The 16590-nt window shown below is 40.7% G+C and overlaps 1 protein-coding gene across 24 annotated transcripts in view; it reads right to left on the bottom strand.

Annotated features, from left to right (window-relative positions):
• The window catches only part of Glrx2 (glutaredoxin 2), a 23077-nt gene extending 6487 nt beyond the window's left edge, over positions 1–16590 (bottom strand). For 2 of the 24 annotated variants that reach the window (XR_015635035.1, XR_015635037.1), the window contains exons 1-5: positions 15410–15726; positions 12360–12423; positions 8804–8980; positions 7494–7654; positions 6436–6546 (exon numbers count right to left, since the gene is read on the bottom strand). Coding sequence is in view for 9 of the 24 variants with exons in the window: in NM_001394170.1 (NP_001381099.1) it covers positions 7520–7654; positions 8804–8980; positions 12360–12423; positions 15410–15507 (474 nt within the window). In the remaining 15 variants the exon portion in view is untranslated. The other 22 variants (XR_015635038.1, XR_015635043.1, XR_015635046.1 and 19 more) reach the window with 21 other exon arrangements.

Here is a 16590-nt window from a genome sequence, read left to right as displayed (position 1 = left end):
TAAAATAGCAGGTTGTTTCTCACTTTTCTAGACTTTAAAAAAAAAATACCAATATAAATTTTAGACTATAATGATCTTTAGAAGCACAGTAAGAGTACATCTAAGCAGGAAATGAAAGCTAAATCATTATAAATTATTGGAGTTATTTTCCTGTGACCTAAAAACTTGGTCCCAGGGTGAGCAAGATGTCATAATGGGTGAAGACACTCACCACCAAGCCTGATGAATTGTTCTCAGTCCCTGGACCCCACTTGGTAGAAGAAAACAAAGGATTTGAAGACAGGTCCAGTCCTCTGATCTCCGCATGCATGCCATGGCACATGTGTATGCATGCGTGCATGTGTGCGTGCCTGCATAAAAGTGGAAAAAAGATACTGCATGGATTTGGTGGTTGTGTGGTGTGCTTGTGCTAAAAGTAACTCAAGATGCAAAAATCTAGTCTCAGATTACATTGGTTTTGTTAGGGTACAAATTGTCCTCTTAGAGAAATGTCACACGGCCAGAAGGAAGGATCACAAAAGATGATGGGTTCTTTGTACAACAAGCCGGTGTTAACTCAGCAGTTACTTTGTTCTCTTGATACTTGCTCCATTATTTGTTATTCCATGGGAGATTACTTCTTGCCCATTTTTCTCTTTTGCAAAGATTTCTCCCATTTTTGTCATCTTACATAAATTTAAGAGTATATTTTCCATGGTTGGAGAGATCACTGGTTAAAAGCACTGGCTACTATTCCAGAGGACCCAGGTTCAATTCCCAGTACCCACATGGCAGCTCACAACTCTGTAACTCCAGTTCTGGGGGTCCTACACCATCACACAGATGTCCATACAGGCGAAACACCAATACACATTTAAAAAATAATTTATCTTTTTAAAAACCTTTTTTTCCAAATTACTGAGGACCTGGATGGATAAAGTCTCTCCCCAAATCAAGTCATATTGTAGATATTCCAGAAATGTTGTAGCCAATCAGTAAGATCAGTTATTCAGAATCTGTGTGTAATTACTGATAAACACTAAAAAGGGAAGTGTTATACTATATCTATATAAGCAGTCTAATAATTGACAGCAAAGTGACACACACATCCTCTCAGTTCCATAATTATACTCCTAGTTTATAAAGTCAAGTGAGTGTCCATGCACACATACATGTACACTGAACTTACAAAGCCTTATAATGACTTATGTTGACATTCAGTATCTTATTGATAACTATTTACATTGTTGAAAAAAATCACTATAAACTTCAAAGTTGATTCTAAAATATTTTTCATATGGAAAATTAATATAGCTAAGTGTGCTATTTGAGTACAATTATAAGAAATGGCATGGTTTTCCTAAACCCTAAAAGTAACAAGATATATTAGAGAAGATGGAAAGGAAGATCAATAATACTCTATCCCTGGAATCGTGATGATTTCCAGTCAGCATTTGTAAATATAATGAAGAGATACAAAAGGCGTTTCTGATCCTTCAAAGATGTTCGCCTTCCGACCTTCTTTATCCCTGCCTTTATCATCTTTAGGAATACAAATGAACTTTAATTTTAAAATGTTTGAACTTCTGTACCTTGTATAAGTTATCAGACTCTGGATTTGAAAAAAAAAAAAGAAACTAAATTCTTTTTATTTCTGCTGGTTTCACTTTACTGTATATTTATATTATTAAATGTATTAAAAAAGGAATAGGTTAACGTTGTTAACTATGTGTAATTGCTAAATTATATCAGTGAAACCATTACATTGAAACTTGTGTCTAAATGATTTCTTAGGCTTTGTTTGAAGTGTAAACTCAAACCCCATTATGACCAAATTAGATTTAAAGAAAGTGAATGAATCCTAATAAAGAAAACTGTTCTTGTTGCACTGTTCTAAATACAGAAGGTATATTTGGTATGGTTGGTGAAATAGCTTTTGTTATTATTTAAGTTACAATTTCTTACTACAAATTTAATAATGAATTCTCCAAAGGAATGGGATATCGTGAGTTATATTTGAAAGGATTGGAAGAAAAGTGTTACAATCTGCTTCTAAGGTATATATTTGTTTTATTACAATTATATTTACTTCCATAATTGGCCAATTGATGGATCTTTCAGGTATCCAGAATTATGTCTGCATAGAATAAATTATAGTTATATTAAGAGCCTTAAAGTGGAAAAAGGACTCTTTTGACTGCCTTAACATATAACATATGACATATGACATATGTCCTTTCCAAACATACTGATTTCTTTAGGGTCTGTTAAATAAGTAATGCCTTAATAGTCTGCTAATGTTTCTGAAGAGTAGAGTTTACAGGGTCTTCTAGAGCTTTTAATTTTACGTAATGAATGGAAATTTAACTGTTAGGTATTAAACCTGATTGCACATTAATAATCTAAAACAAGAAAAGAATAATCTGGCTATGCTGATGTGTTATAAATAAACGACTGTAACATCAGTATATTTTATGGTTGCTTAAGATTTTTTATTGTTTTGTATAACCAGTTATCCAGAAGCTGGACTTCCTGGCTATAATATGACCTCCAAGGACCGTGTTGCATATTTAACACTGGATGAAAAGTACAGTTGTATAGTTTCAAAAAGAACTGCTTTTTACGGGGAAATTTTAAGGCAAAAAGCAAATGTTTTGGCTCAAGCCTATGACCAAAGTCATTTAGAGAATTGAAGATAGTATTAAAACCTTGAGACTCTTGCAATAAAAATATCAGGCCAGTGACTTGATTCATTGCATTCACATTTTGCATTTGTTTTGCCTTCCAAAGCAGAAAAATCTTGCAAAACTGAAAGAATGCTTTAAATTGTCACGCTGGTGCTTAAAGACCTATTATTACGCTTGCTGTGTAACTAGCTTATTTCCAGGACAGGAGCCCGGGGAGGGCACACAGGCCTTTCCTAGGACTTGTGACTTACTGATACTGTCAAGTCTTCCCAGTTTGCAGTGTACATAACATGTGACAGTGTGACATTGATATTTTCCACTGAGGCATGGGTGAATGCTTCAATTATTCTACTTCATGGTAAAAGTTTTCACTAATACCGAGAAATCTTGATTTTTGTAACCTTGCAAAATAACCTATTACATCCAAGTTGATTATCTCTTACCTGAAATGCGTGGGGCCACGAGTATTTTAAGATTCTTTTTTCCCATTTTGGAACCCTTTTCAGATGTATAATGGAACACCTGGGATTTGCTGTATGAGCCTCATGTGTGTCATGTGAAAGAAAAACATTGTTTTTTAATGGACGTGCTTTTGACTGTGACTTGGCAATTGGTCTACTGTGGAACTTTCCACGTGCATTATTATGTTAACATTCTGATATTTCCAATTCTGGAGCTTTCTAAAACTTTGTATTTTCAAATTAGGGATGCTTAACCTGTAAGTCATTACAGATGTGGAGCGGGCACTACACGAACTGTTTGTCACCAGTTTATTGTAGAAATTGATAGGTGTACCAAATAAATTATATGGATATCAAGTAACTGTCTTTTAATCTTTTTTAAAAACACATGAATTTTAAGGTTGTAATATGCCTTATATGTAAAACCCTGAAGCATCTGTTACAATTCAAAAGATTAAAAAAAATTAACTTTCTGTAATTAATCTTGTACTTTTAATGTGGGGGGGGCGGGTGGTATATGTAGTTGGAGACTCTTTTTTAGCTTATTTCCATCACATGATGAAGAAAATTGATTTTAATCAAAATACAAATGTTTTTGTCTTTAAGTGTATGTGAGTATATTTGGAGGTCGGAGGAGTGCATGTTACAACACATGATATTGGTTCTTTCCTTTCTTCTTTATGTGGATTCCAGGCATCAGATGCATGTCTTTAAGCTTGGCATAAATGCCTTTACCTTCTGGAACTGGGTTTTGCTTTAGGCTCATATTACCCTTTTCATGGCCATATGGTATGGGAAAGTAGGAGAGTCAATGTTCTAGATATCAAAAGCCCGAAGTGTTACACACCTAATATTCCAATATTCAGGAACCCATGGGAAAAAAATCAAGTTTAAGGTCAGACTGGGCAGTAAAGCAAGACTCTCAAAAGAAAACGCAACTTTGTAGTCTGGAGTCTTCCAGTGTTTTCCCTTATATCCTGGCTAGGCAAATGAGGAACTTAGAAGACCCTAAGGGATCCGGAAGGAAACCACACACTGAATCACGGCAGCCTTTGCAGATTGTCTCAGAGCTCAGCACTGACACATTCCTGGTGACTTACAGTCTGAATCCGTCAGTACCTTCTAAAGAACAGAGGCTTTCCCTTGCTCTAAAAATGTACTAGTTAAAAAGTTCACTAAAGTTCCACCAGTGACATTTGTGGTCCTGCCTGGTCTCCTCCCCACAAGAAAGCAGCATAAGAGTTCAAAATCACATCGTGTGTTGGCCCACATTGTCATGTTTATGGCAGCCGCTGACTTCACCGCTTGCTTACAGCTCTGGAAATCGCTCCTGATCCTGGATTCATATATAGTCAGTAGCCACTTTAAACCAACTTAGCTATGCATCAAAAAAAAAAAAAAATCTGTGCATGTGTTGGTATTAGAGATCGAACCAGGGACCTTGCATATGCTAGGTGCTATTGCTCTAAGTACCATAACCCCCTAAAATAAAAAATAAATACTGTATCCTTTAGGTTGAGCAATAGTGCAGTGGGTAAAGGACACTTGTTGCACAAGCCTATTAACTGAACTTCTATCCCCAGAATGAGTCTCCACCAAGCTGTTCTGACCTCCACATGCAGGCATAGCACATGCAGCCCTCCTCCCAACACAAACACAAGTTGTATCTCACGTATGTGTGTGTTCCTAAGTTGTATGTAGCGTTTGTTCTTTGTGCACACATACATATTGCCTGCACATGGTCTATGAGAGCAGCCCACACATGAACAAGTCAAGAACAACTTTCAGAAGTCGTTACTCTCCACAGTGGTTCCCAGAGACTGACCTCAGATCGTTGGACTTGCTTTGGCAAGTACCCACACAGCCATCTCAAAAGTCATCATTTTAAATATTCAGTATGTGGGGCTGGAGAGGTGGCTCAGTGGTTAAGAGCACCGACTGCTCTTCCAGAGGTCCTGAGTTCAATTCCCAGCAACCACATGGTGGCTCACAACCATCAGTAATGGGATCTGATGCCCTCTTCTGGTGTGTCTGAAGACAGCAACAGTATATTCATATACATAAATAAATTTTAAATGTTCAGAGCAGTAAAGTCTTTTGTAACAGTCTTGGGTCTTTTTGCAAAGGCATGCCAACTGCTACAAGGACTAAGTGAGACCAGAGTCCTTCACTTCTTTCAACTCTTAGCGTCTGTCAGTGAGTAGAGTCTGGTTTGCAAAGTAATTCCCTTTGATGCAGTGCTAGACTCCAAGAAGTAATCTTTTTAAGTCATTAAGAATAAAATTCAGCATACTATTAGGCAATCATTGGAAGAGTTTATTTCTTTATTCCTTAAACGTATAATTGAAAATCAAGATACCCTGTTACCTTCCATATTCTTGAGCCTTCTGCTAAGGCTTTTTAAAGAGCTGGATTATTTTAACATCGGACCCTAAGAATTAAGTACTACACATCCTCTTGTTTTCCACAAGCCTAGGTAGAGCTGTTGGAACATCCTTCTTAAGGATTAGTTGTATAGTTCAGTGGTCAGGCGCCTGCCTAATATTCAGGCCCTGGGTCTGAGTCTGAATACCACAAAAATTCCTCAAAGCCAAATACCATATTACTTGGTTGGTGGGCTATGCATTTAAGCAACCTAATCTTATATCCTAATAAGATTACTAGTGACAAGAGTAACAATTTTACCTTTCTTATGCATAACAGACTTCCTCTAATCTCTAATGTGAATTTTACAGCATAGCAAAATTATACAATTTTCATGATAAAATGTAAAATAAAGGAGTAGAAATACACCATTTTCCTTCCCTACCAACATGACAACTTAAAAGAAAGAAATATCAGGAGAACTTAACTTCTCAACTGTATCAAGGTATTCAAAATGCAGTTGAAGTCCATGTAGGAAATGTCACCGACAGCAAGCCACTGTCTCCCTCCAAATTCTCCATGATTCCTTAGTCCATCTTGACCAGAAAGCTGAAGCACTTACTCGGGAAGTCCATGTTCTTCCTATTTCTGAGATAGGCTCAGCATTTAATAATCTTTCCAACCTGACTCTCGGAATCTACTAGGAAATGCATTACTTCTTAGGCACTTAAAATATTCTTGACCAGAGGCTATAAATATGACCAGATTAGTAAAGTATTGAAAATGTTTTCAATTCTTTCAAATAATACTTCTTAAAAGTTAATCCTGTTCGCTAAGTTTATCTGAAATGTAATCAGTTTAAACAGTGTCTTCCTAGTTAGAAAATAGTAAGATAACAGAAGGGACTTTAGGGACAATCTATCTGTGCTACTCAGACAGAATACCTGAGACTAAGTAATTTATGAAGATGAGAAGGACTTCTTATAGTTCATAGGTTGGGATGTTGAGGTTAAAGTGCCAGCATCTAGTGAGGATTTCCTTGCTGCATCAGGACGCTGCAGAGAAAGAAGGGCAAGAACACAGGCATGAGAGGTAAGGGGGCAAACTCATTCGTCTACCAAGAACCACCTCTAAAGAGCACTAACCCATCTGCCCTCAGGATTAACTTCTTCATAAAGGCCTCACCTCTGACCATATCATAATGCATCATGTGTCTCCAACACATGAAGCCTATGATGAGGCACATTCGGAGGACAACAAGGACCTTTAGTCTAAAGTCCACCTAATACCTGGTTCTCTAAAGCATTCCCAAGCTGGGCGTGGTGGCTCAGCATGCAATCCAAGCATAGAGACTGAGGTAGGAGGACTGAGGTGAGTTTGTGGCCATCCTGAGCTACCGAGTGACCCTGTCTGCCAAAGGAAAAAAAATTCCAATAGCTGTTACAGATTCTGAAAGGTAGAACACTCCAACTGACAGGACTAAATAACACTTCTGAATTGTTTAAAAAGTTCATTCTCACTACATTGAAACCCTTTTGCTTTCTGACCATGAAGTAATTGGCAGTTTGGTTTTCCCAACTATAAACTTCATCGCATTCTATATATTTAATATGTCTGATGGTCTAGAACATGAAGGGTTGCCATGATAGGGTATCCCAACCTACTGCACATCTGTACCATGTTAAATTTTAAAGAAACCACATGTCAGTCCTCGCTGCTGAAAGCTTAGTGACTGTGAGAAGTTAATTCCTGAATACCACGGGGAGTAAGATTTTAAGTGCTTAACTTCCTCTTCGCTGTAAAATTCTTAAAGTCTTAATAAGCATTCTTTACTTTTGATGTAACTCCACCCCCTTCAGTTTTATATTCCATCCCGTGCTCAAAAACTGGCCAGTCGGAAGATGAGGGGTCCATGGCAATTTATTGTTCATTATTTTCATCTTTATGAGGGCAATCCACACACTGAAAACATCCTCAAGTGAAAGGTTATGACTGCACTAACGTTTACTGGTACGGCGACTAGCCACGTCATTCGACGTCTTTCCTCTTGCTTTTGTTTAAATAGCACTGGTGAACCAGAGGCAGCAATTTCCCTTCTTTGTGAAGCCTGTGAGTGTCGGCCGCACCTCCGATAAATATTCCATTCACAAATATCCTGGGAACCTGGTGAATGAGGAAAAGACAAGTGAGGTCCATCCCTAGGTGTCACAACCCTAGGTGTCACAACTAGTCCAACTTTGAAGAGAAATGAGGAAAAGTGACCTGCCCAAGATAGCAAAAGGGAGGTAGGATGCAAATCCAAGGCAATCTGATTCTAAAGTCCTCTGACAGACCACACTAATTTTAAAAGACAAAAATAAGGCAAGCCCTATCAGCCACCAGGAAGTTCCTCAGGGTCTGCCTGCCCTTCAGAGTCAGAAAGACTCAATGTTTCCTTTTATCTGTCTCTTTCTTTGGGATGCTACCCAGAACCTAAGTACACTTTCTACAATACTTTGAGCTTCCCTACTTTTTGTGAAGCCTCCTTCCAGAACCGCCAGGCAGCCTCTTGTCTCCCCTGTGTCTGACCCCTGTGCTGGCTACACCAGCTGGCCTTCTTTCCTTTTCTCTTCCATTCTCCTCCCTCGGGCAACTACTGAGATTTTCCAGCTTGCCTGACCCAGGTTTTTCTTTTAACCTCTAAAACTATCCTTGAGCAGGAAGAAAGGAAGGGAAAGGTAGGAAAGTATTAATGTTTATGTGGTTCCTTTCTACATGTTTACCAATTCTCTTCTACAGACCTTTAAACAAGAAGGAAAGTGGCAACAATGGATAGTCTACTGACTGTTCATATCATGAAAACAATATACAAATTTCCAGAAGTTAAAACAATAAGCAGAAAACACAGATAAGCACAGGGACTGCAGTGTCCGGTCTGGTCTGTATTGTCCAAGGCTGGAAGGATAATTTTATCTCACAAAGACCTCCAAAAGGACCTTAACATTTCAAAATCCCTGATGACATCATCAGGTGCCTCAAGCTAGTCTATCTGTCTATCTCTGTGTCTGTGTCTGTGTGTCTGTCTCTCTCTGTGTGTCTGTCTGTCACACACACACACACACACACACACACACACACACACACACACACATTCACTATGCTGTTTCTTATTCTATGAGGCTGGTTTCTTTGTAGATCTGCCATTTATTTATCAATGTGTAATCCACTGAAATGTCAGGCTGGCTTGCCTTTCCTACCATGAAAGTCTACTGTCTAGAGACTGGCATGTTACTACCTCATCACCAGGGGCAGCAGAGCCGAGAGTATACTCACAGTTCTTTCTCCAGTCATCTTGTAAAGAGCCTCTTGAAACTGGCTACCATATTCCACCATATCCAACTCCACGACTTTATAGTTGACATTCATGTCATGGAAAATCTTCTTGGCCATTGAACAGTAAGAGCAGGATGATTTTGAGAAAATCACCACACAATTATTAGAAATTGTTTCCTAAAATAAAAATTAAATAAATAAAAAATAAATAAATGCAAACAAAACCCTTTCATTCTAGGCATTACTTTCGGAATTAAATCAAAATTTGTGGAAGGAATATGATTCTGCAGGGTAGAGCACACCTCTGTGCTCCAGTGAAGCTTCAAGTGTGGTATCTGTAAATTGAGGATATTATTCTTTTCAAACAATGGCCACTAGAAACAAACAAACAAAAAAAGGTATCAAAACACTGGCCTCCTTATAGTATCAAGAATGAAGCCAATGAAAGCCAATTCCCTGGGTTTTTTCCTCTCATATATTATGACAGCCAATATTCTTGATGTCATGAAGTCATCTCAAGTTCACTGGAATCAATAGAGGTCCATCCTGTATTATTTAAACTGCACAGATGAAACAGTGGTACATAGGAAAGATAAGTAACTGTCCTAGTCAGGGTTTTACTGCTATGGACAGATGCCATGACCAAGGCAACTCTTATAAGGACAACATTTAATTGGGGCTGGCTTGCAGGTTCAGAGGTTCAGTCCATTATCATCATGGTGGGAACATGGCAGACATGGTACAAGAGAAGCTGAGAGTCCTCCATCTTTATCTGAAGGCTGCTAGCAGAATATTAACTTCCAGGCAGCTAGGATGAGGGGCTTAAAGCCTATACCCACAGTGCCACACCTACTTCAACAAGGCCATACCTCCTCCAACAGGGCCACACCTTCTATTAAGTGCCACTCCCTGGGCCAGGCATATACAAACCATCACAGTAACTTACCTGCTGTCTTTGATTAATAACTGTACTTGCCGTGAGTTCAGGTGAACCCAGACCTACAGTCCACTTAATTTCTATTGCGCTTCTCAAATGTTTTTAGAGGTACTCAGGAGGCATTTATTCCTTACCACTGGTAACTTCCAGTCACAAGGAAATAAGGTGTCATTTCTCCTTAAAATGTTCAGCTTTCACCAAGTATGGGCAATGGCTTACTCCCTAAAAGCTATCGTGGTAAGCTATGCTTTCCTGATGATCCTGCAAAAGCCACTTCCAGAAAAGCTTGCTCAATCATTTGAAGCCCAAGTCATAAGCAAGTTTCCAAAATGACTCTCCTGAGAGTTGCCTGGGTTGTACTGTTCTCAGGTCTTTACCACAGTCCAGGCTGTGGTATATGTCTCTACAGCCTAGGATACTTCCTTTTAATTTTGTTGCATTTGTTTTGTCTACGTTTGGTTTGGTTTTTCAAGACAGGATTTCTCTGTATAACCCTGGCTGTCCTAGAACTCGCTCAGTGGACCAGGGTAGTCTCAAACCCATAAAGATCTGCCTGCCTCTGCCTCTCGAGAGCTGGGATTAAGGGTATGGGCCACCACTGCCTGGTGTAGTCTTACTTCTAAGTACGTGGATGTCCAAGTTCTTTAAATGATCTCAGCAGACATGATTGGCATCCACATAGGTTTTCTTTTTTTTTTAAGATTTATTTATTCATTTATTATATATAAGTACACTGTAGCTGTCTTCAGACACACCAGAAGAGGGCATCAGATCTCTTTACAGATGGTTGTGAGCCACCATGTGGTTGCTGGGAATTGAACTCGGGACCTCTGGAAGAGCAGTCGTGTGCTCTTAACCGCTGAGCCATCTCTCCAGCCCCCACATAGTTTTCAATGGACAAGGCTGACATCTGAGCACTACCTAGGTAGTCCTTACAGGATGCAACATAAACAGTGACTTCCAGATGAAGACAGAAACACCCAGAGAGCTTCAGAACATAGACACAGCCTGAGGAGTCAGAAGTGTCCTGAGTCATACTCTAGATGTAGGTATGTGATCAATTTTAGGCTCTTTCTCCTGAATTCTCAGAATATTTAAAATTCTATCACATCAAGGTCAGCCATACAAGATAATATACTACATTACTGAATCAGTTTTACAGACAGTCAAACTGAGGCTGAGCGTCCACTGTCTCATTTTCTCCAATTCCACACTACACCTGAAGCCAGCAATCTTCTACCATGCTGTGTAGATCAGAGGCACACGGGGCCTATCATTTAGACTCAGGGGATGAGCACTCTGATTGCTTCCACGACACAGAAGCGCTAATAAAGAGAGTCCAAAGTGAGCAGACCTCCAGATGATAGTGCCAGGGTTGCATAAACATCTTCGCTTTCTCTCAAGCTCGTCTTCACTAAATCTTCACTTTTGTATTTTAAAAAAGAGAATGCCCCCGTACAAGAAGCTTCTCAAATTGCTGCTGTACTCAGAAGACAGTAAGGTAGCTAAAAGAAAACTCAGATTGCCTATGTGTGTTACTAGAAAGCAAAACCCAGGGCCCCGATTATGTCAGGCTTATGGCCTAACCACTGAACTGCACCCTCAGTCCATAGCAGAAATAAAACATATGCAGAAGACAGTGAGGAAGACAAAGATATGCTTCATGAACTGGAAGAAAAGAAAAATCCATGTGTAAGAGAAATTCTGGGGGGTTTGGTTTTGTTTTCATTTTTGTGTGGAAAGACAGAAGGATAGTCCGAAGAAGCCTTGAATTTTCTCTCTTGCTTCTGTTCCCCAACTGCTAAGATGACAGGCAAATGAGGCCAGGTCCACTTAACACAAAATTTCTGAGGCAGAAGTAATGAAGACAGACAGTGAAAGAGAGAAGAAAAGAAGAGAACAGAGCCATGTACAGATCCCTGAAGAGAATAATTTACGGAGTAATTATTGCACAGTCGGTTCCATGTCAGGGCAGAAAGCTGTTAAACAGCTGCTCACGCCAAAACCAGACAGAGTGGAAAGCCTCACTCTGAGGTCAGCAGTAGACTTAGAGTGGGCATGATGAAAAAATAAACAGTTCAACCTCACAGATGGATTCCATTAAGAATAAATTTTAGCCAGGCTTGATAGGACAGGCCTGTGATCCCAGCTATGTAGGAAGCTGAGGCAACATGACAAGTCCAAGAGCAGCCTGTGTTAGAGCAGATCAGAGTTAGCCCAGGCAACTCAAGAACACTCTACCTATAACCCCAGCTCTGGGAGGTGAGGGAGGGGGTGACAGGGAAGGCAGAGACAGAATTGCTGGAGCACTATCTCAAAGGAATAAAGCTGATACCAATAGAACAGGACACTGGACATCCCTCCTCTGGCCCCCACACAAGCATGAAGTGATTTGTGTAGACACACACACACACAGAAAGAAAGAATAAAGAATAAATTTTGGAAATTTTAACTAAGGAAAATGATATGGGATTTGTCACAAGGATAACTTCCATAGCCATTTTTAAAATAGATATTAATTTAGTCATATTTTCTCCAGACCATGTCAAGTCTGGACACAGAATAAGTATATTAAATGTATGAGATATCTCTTCTTCCTCCGTCTTCCCCATCACTCACTTGGATCTGGTTCACAGGAGTAGTGGCTGACTTCCCCCAAAACGAGGATGTGCTGTTTCCCATTCTAAAACAAATGAAAAAGATCAGTACAGTTAATGAGGTGGCCCTCTAGCATAGAAGACAACCTTAAACATAAAGACATCCAGATACACAAAGCAGGGAAAAGCTTTATCAGCACAAAACACCAGTTCACAAAGAGCTCGTCTGCTAACACCAACAGGCCGCATGTGCCTCTCTAGGCAGCCTTTCAATACATTTCACCTGCTAAAGCCAATCTCTGGGTCGAATGTTCAGTACGTTCTTATTCTTAAGTAAATTTGCAATCACCAAATATCAAATATTCTGCCCTCATAAAGGCCTGACCACTGGCAATAAAACGTGTTTTGCATTTCTTCTGAAAACATACAAAACTGAGGTGTGGAGAGCTAGAGAGATGACTCAGCAATTCTGAGCACTAGCTGCTCTTGCAGAAGACCCAGGTTCCGCTCCCAGAATCCATATCAAGCCAGCTCAGAAACATCTACTTGTAAATCTAGCTCCAGGAGATCTGAAGCCCTAGTCTTCCAGGACACTGTGAAGCAAAACTAACAAACAGAAAACCAAATAAACAAAAACAGAAACAAAACCTACAAAGACTTTAAGGGAATCAAGGTTTTCAACCACATCTGTAATTTCCAGTTCCTCAATCCACCAAGTAAGAAAAATAATCACTCCCACTCAGAAGGGGTTTGTGAAGAATATATATACATATATTTTCTGACATATACAGAAAGCAAAACTACCTTACACAGTAAATGTCAATAATACTTGACAGGCCTCCTAATTACAGGACCCTCTATCTCATTGGTTATATATAAAACCTTAGAAAAAGGCAGAGTTAGCCAGATGTGGTATGCATGCCTTTAGTCCCAGCACTTGAAAGGCAAAGGCAGGCAGAACTCTGAGTTGGAACTCACAGTGAGTTTTAGGAAAGCCAGCTCTATATAGAGAGATTGTCACAAAAATAATAAATGTAAAAAGATTCATTAAGCAGGGATATCTGCCCAAAAACTGGCCCATTAGTCATCAAGTCTCTCCACTAATCCTAGAATAGTTTCCCTCATACATTCATTTTTCTTGATCAGCTAGCAATGCCTGATGACATTCTTGGTGCAAATTAGACATGGTGCAAACTTTTATCTCAAAAATACCAAAAAGATTGGTGCTGCCAAGATATCTAAGAAATAAAGGGAAGGTAAAGAATTTAAAGCTCAAATGGTTTTTAAATATATATTTTACTGTTATTTTGGGTTGGTTGTTTTTTTGAGACAAGGACTATGTAGACCAAGCCGACTTGGAACTCAGAGATCCTCCTACTTGTCTTCCAATGCTTGGATTAAAGGTATATGCCACCATGTCTGGCTTAAAGACATACTTACAATTAAAGGAAAAAAAAGTGTCCTTCCACAAAAGCAGCTCTTCCTTATGGATATATTTATAGAAACTTTAGGGGGGGGGTGTTTATTTGTTAGTTTAGAGACAGGGTTTCTCTGTGTAGTCTTGGCTGACCTGGAACTCACTCTGTAGATTAGGCTGGCCCAGAACTCAGAGATCCACCTACCTCTCATTCCAGAGTACCATGATTAAAGGCATGTGCCACCACACCAAGCTACTTATATTAAGTATAAAGGTAAAATTTAAAATTTTAAAGGCTCCAATCAAGACATGTCTTAAATCATAGTGTGGAGTTTCAGTCCTGTTTCTGAATGAATCCACATTAAATGGCCTTTGCCAGTGCATGTTAACCCTGGACGATGAATGCCTGCTTTACATGGTCACTCTGGAACACTTCAAATAAGCAGCAACAAGCGTCGCCTTCCATAACAACATGGATGAGTGAGAGACGGGAATCACTACAACTAAATGTGCATTTGTCATTAACATTTATTAACATTTCTTGCTTCCCAAAAGATTAACAAGGAAACCACTACAATAAAAGTACCATGTGCTTATTCCTGGTTAAGAGAGGGTAGGGTGGAAGAGACAGGCCTAGAAGACAGTGTCCTATTTTGGGGGAGGCAGCTTTGAGTGGGGAAAGCTGGCGGAGTTTGTGACGTTCAAAGCAGTAGAAAAGAGCCAGACAGCCTTGGCCTGGAAGAGAGCTGGATGGCATCAACCCAATCTATTTGGGTTTTCAACTCTAAAAACAAAATCTCTAATCTAGCTTTTACCTCCTCCTCAAACTTATGTACCATTTACAACAGATGCGCTTTTCTAAGAAATTAAGAGGGCCAAGGATACCTATTCCCTGCCAATGAGAAAGCTCCAAAGAGGCACCCCTACCTTTCTTGAGGTGGTTCCTTCAATTTCTAGTTTAGCTTTCTATTAAGGAAAGGGGCAGGCACAGCGTAAGTGTCCAATAAAATACTTCGACATTGGTAAAGCACCAACTAGTCCCGCCCCATTTATGGAACACTTACTAAGAGGTGGTAGGTGGGCAAAGCAGGATATACTCCAGATTTATCCAATAGGAAACAGTTCTAATGATCTGTCAAATAGTTAACATCACATGATCAGCGCTTTCAGAAGGTAAGTCTCCCTGGAAGACAGGGGAGGCTAGGATACTGGACAGATGCCTTGACAGCTGCCTACGCCAGACCCCGTCGGCCACAGCTGGTGTGCCAGCCCACGGTTATGCCAAGGAGGGAAGCCAGGGAAAGCAACGCATCCATCAAGCCAGAAACGTCTACAAGATGTTAGCGTTACTAGTTGCAAGGCCTTGGGCACTGAAAAGCCTTAGTCAAGTTCACTTCCTGCGACAGGATAGCGAAGACCCAACATCAACATAAGAAGGACAAATAAGTTCCCATAAGCAGGGAAGTCTTTTTTCAGGGTCGCCCTGTCTACGCTGCGTTAAAAACCACACACATGGGGGGAGGGGGCTGCGTTTGTGAAGCTGCGACTAGTGCGTCTGTTGTTTATCCCCTAAGCCGGCTGGGACCACTGGGGAAGGTCCACACTAACACTATTGCAGAGACACACGCGCCCCTCAGGCCCGCCCCGCCGCATACCCCGAGCCCGCAGCTCCAGCCGCGCCGCGCCGCCCCGCCAAGATCCTCCCGCTCGCCACCAGCCGCCTCCCCACCGAAGCCGCGCGGTACCAGGACATGGCCAAGGGTCCGGGCAGCCGCAGGGAACGGAGCACGCGAGCGCGACCACGACGCCGGGAGCCCGCCCCTCCGGCTGCCTCGCTCCGCCCCACCGGGCTGCCCGCGCGGCCGCCGGGCTCGCCGCTCTTCCTGGCTACCCTGTCTCCGCACGCCCACGAGCCGGCGCGCCCACGAGCCTCCAAATTCGCATCCTCTGCCGTAGAGCGAGGCTCTCACCTGCCCGCCGAGTTCTCCCGATCTCTACCGAGTTCTCCCGATCTCTACCGAGTTCTCCCGATCTCTACCGAGTTCTCCCGATCTCTACCGAGTTCTCCCGAGCTCCGCACGCCCGCATTCAGAGTTAAAGGCTTAGGGAGAGCTACAAGAAAAATTACTCGAGGCTGGGTGGTGGCCCGGTGTTTACCTGAGGATGGTAGGTAGCTGTCACCGCCTCTGGTCGAACAGGTTTATGATGTGAAAGATGGACCGGACCGGAATGTCATCTTAAGATTAAATTATTGATCAGGAGTCCATAGGCAGATTAAATTTTACGCTCAGAAAGTAAAAGACAAAGGCAGCTCAATGTTTAACGTTCTTTCCGAAGAAACCAAGGTGGTGTTTTTTAAGGTAAACTGAAATTAGGAAACAAATTAGCCCAGAGATCGTTCATTATGGCTTTTACAGCCATGGCTGCTATAGCTCTTAAAGACAAACCTACCCAAGCCACTCAGTGATGGTAATAATAGCCCTTTGTACGTCTTTTCGTAAGTTCAGGGGGATCCGCCCTTGGTTTTATATACTGAAACTGTGAAAGTCGGAGGTCTAATGGTATAGCTAAAACTATGAACAACTGTCGGAACTACCCATACCTTTATTGAGCCTTCATGCTGAACCCAAACTTAAGATTTATGTTGCCAAGTTACAAAATTAGAACTTCCGTTTATGGTTGTTCTTTTTTTTACATCCCTTGGTCTGTATGTCATCAAATCACAAAAGAATGAAAGTTAGTTGCAAAAACAAATCTCCCGGGGGCATAACATGTTTTTTCATAAGTCCAAATTTACTTTTAAAATTAAAGTTTGCTATTTATATAGAATTTTAGA

This window comes from Rattus norvegicus, chromosome 13 (genome assembly GCF_021556685.1).
Source record: "Rattus norvegicus strain SHRSP/BbbUtx chromosome 13, alternate assembly SHRSP_T2T, whole genome shotgun sequence".
Classification (NCBI taxonomy): Eukaryota; Metazoa; Chordata; class Mammalia; order Rodentia; family Muridae; genus Rattus; species Rattus norvegicus.
This window is presented reverse-complemented; position numbering and strand designations above follow the sequence as displayed.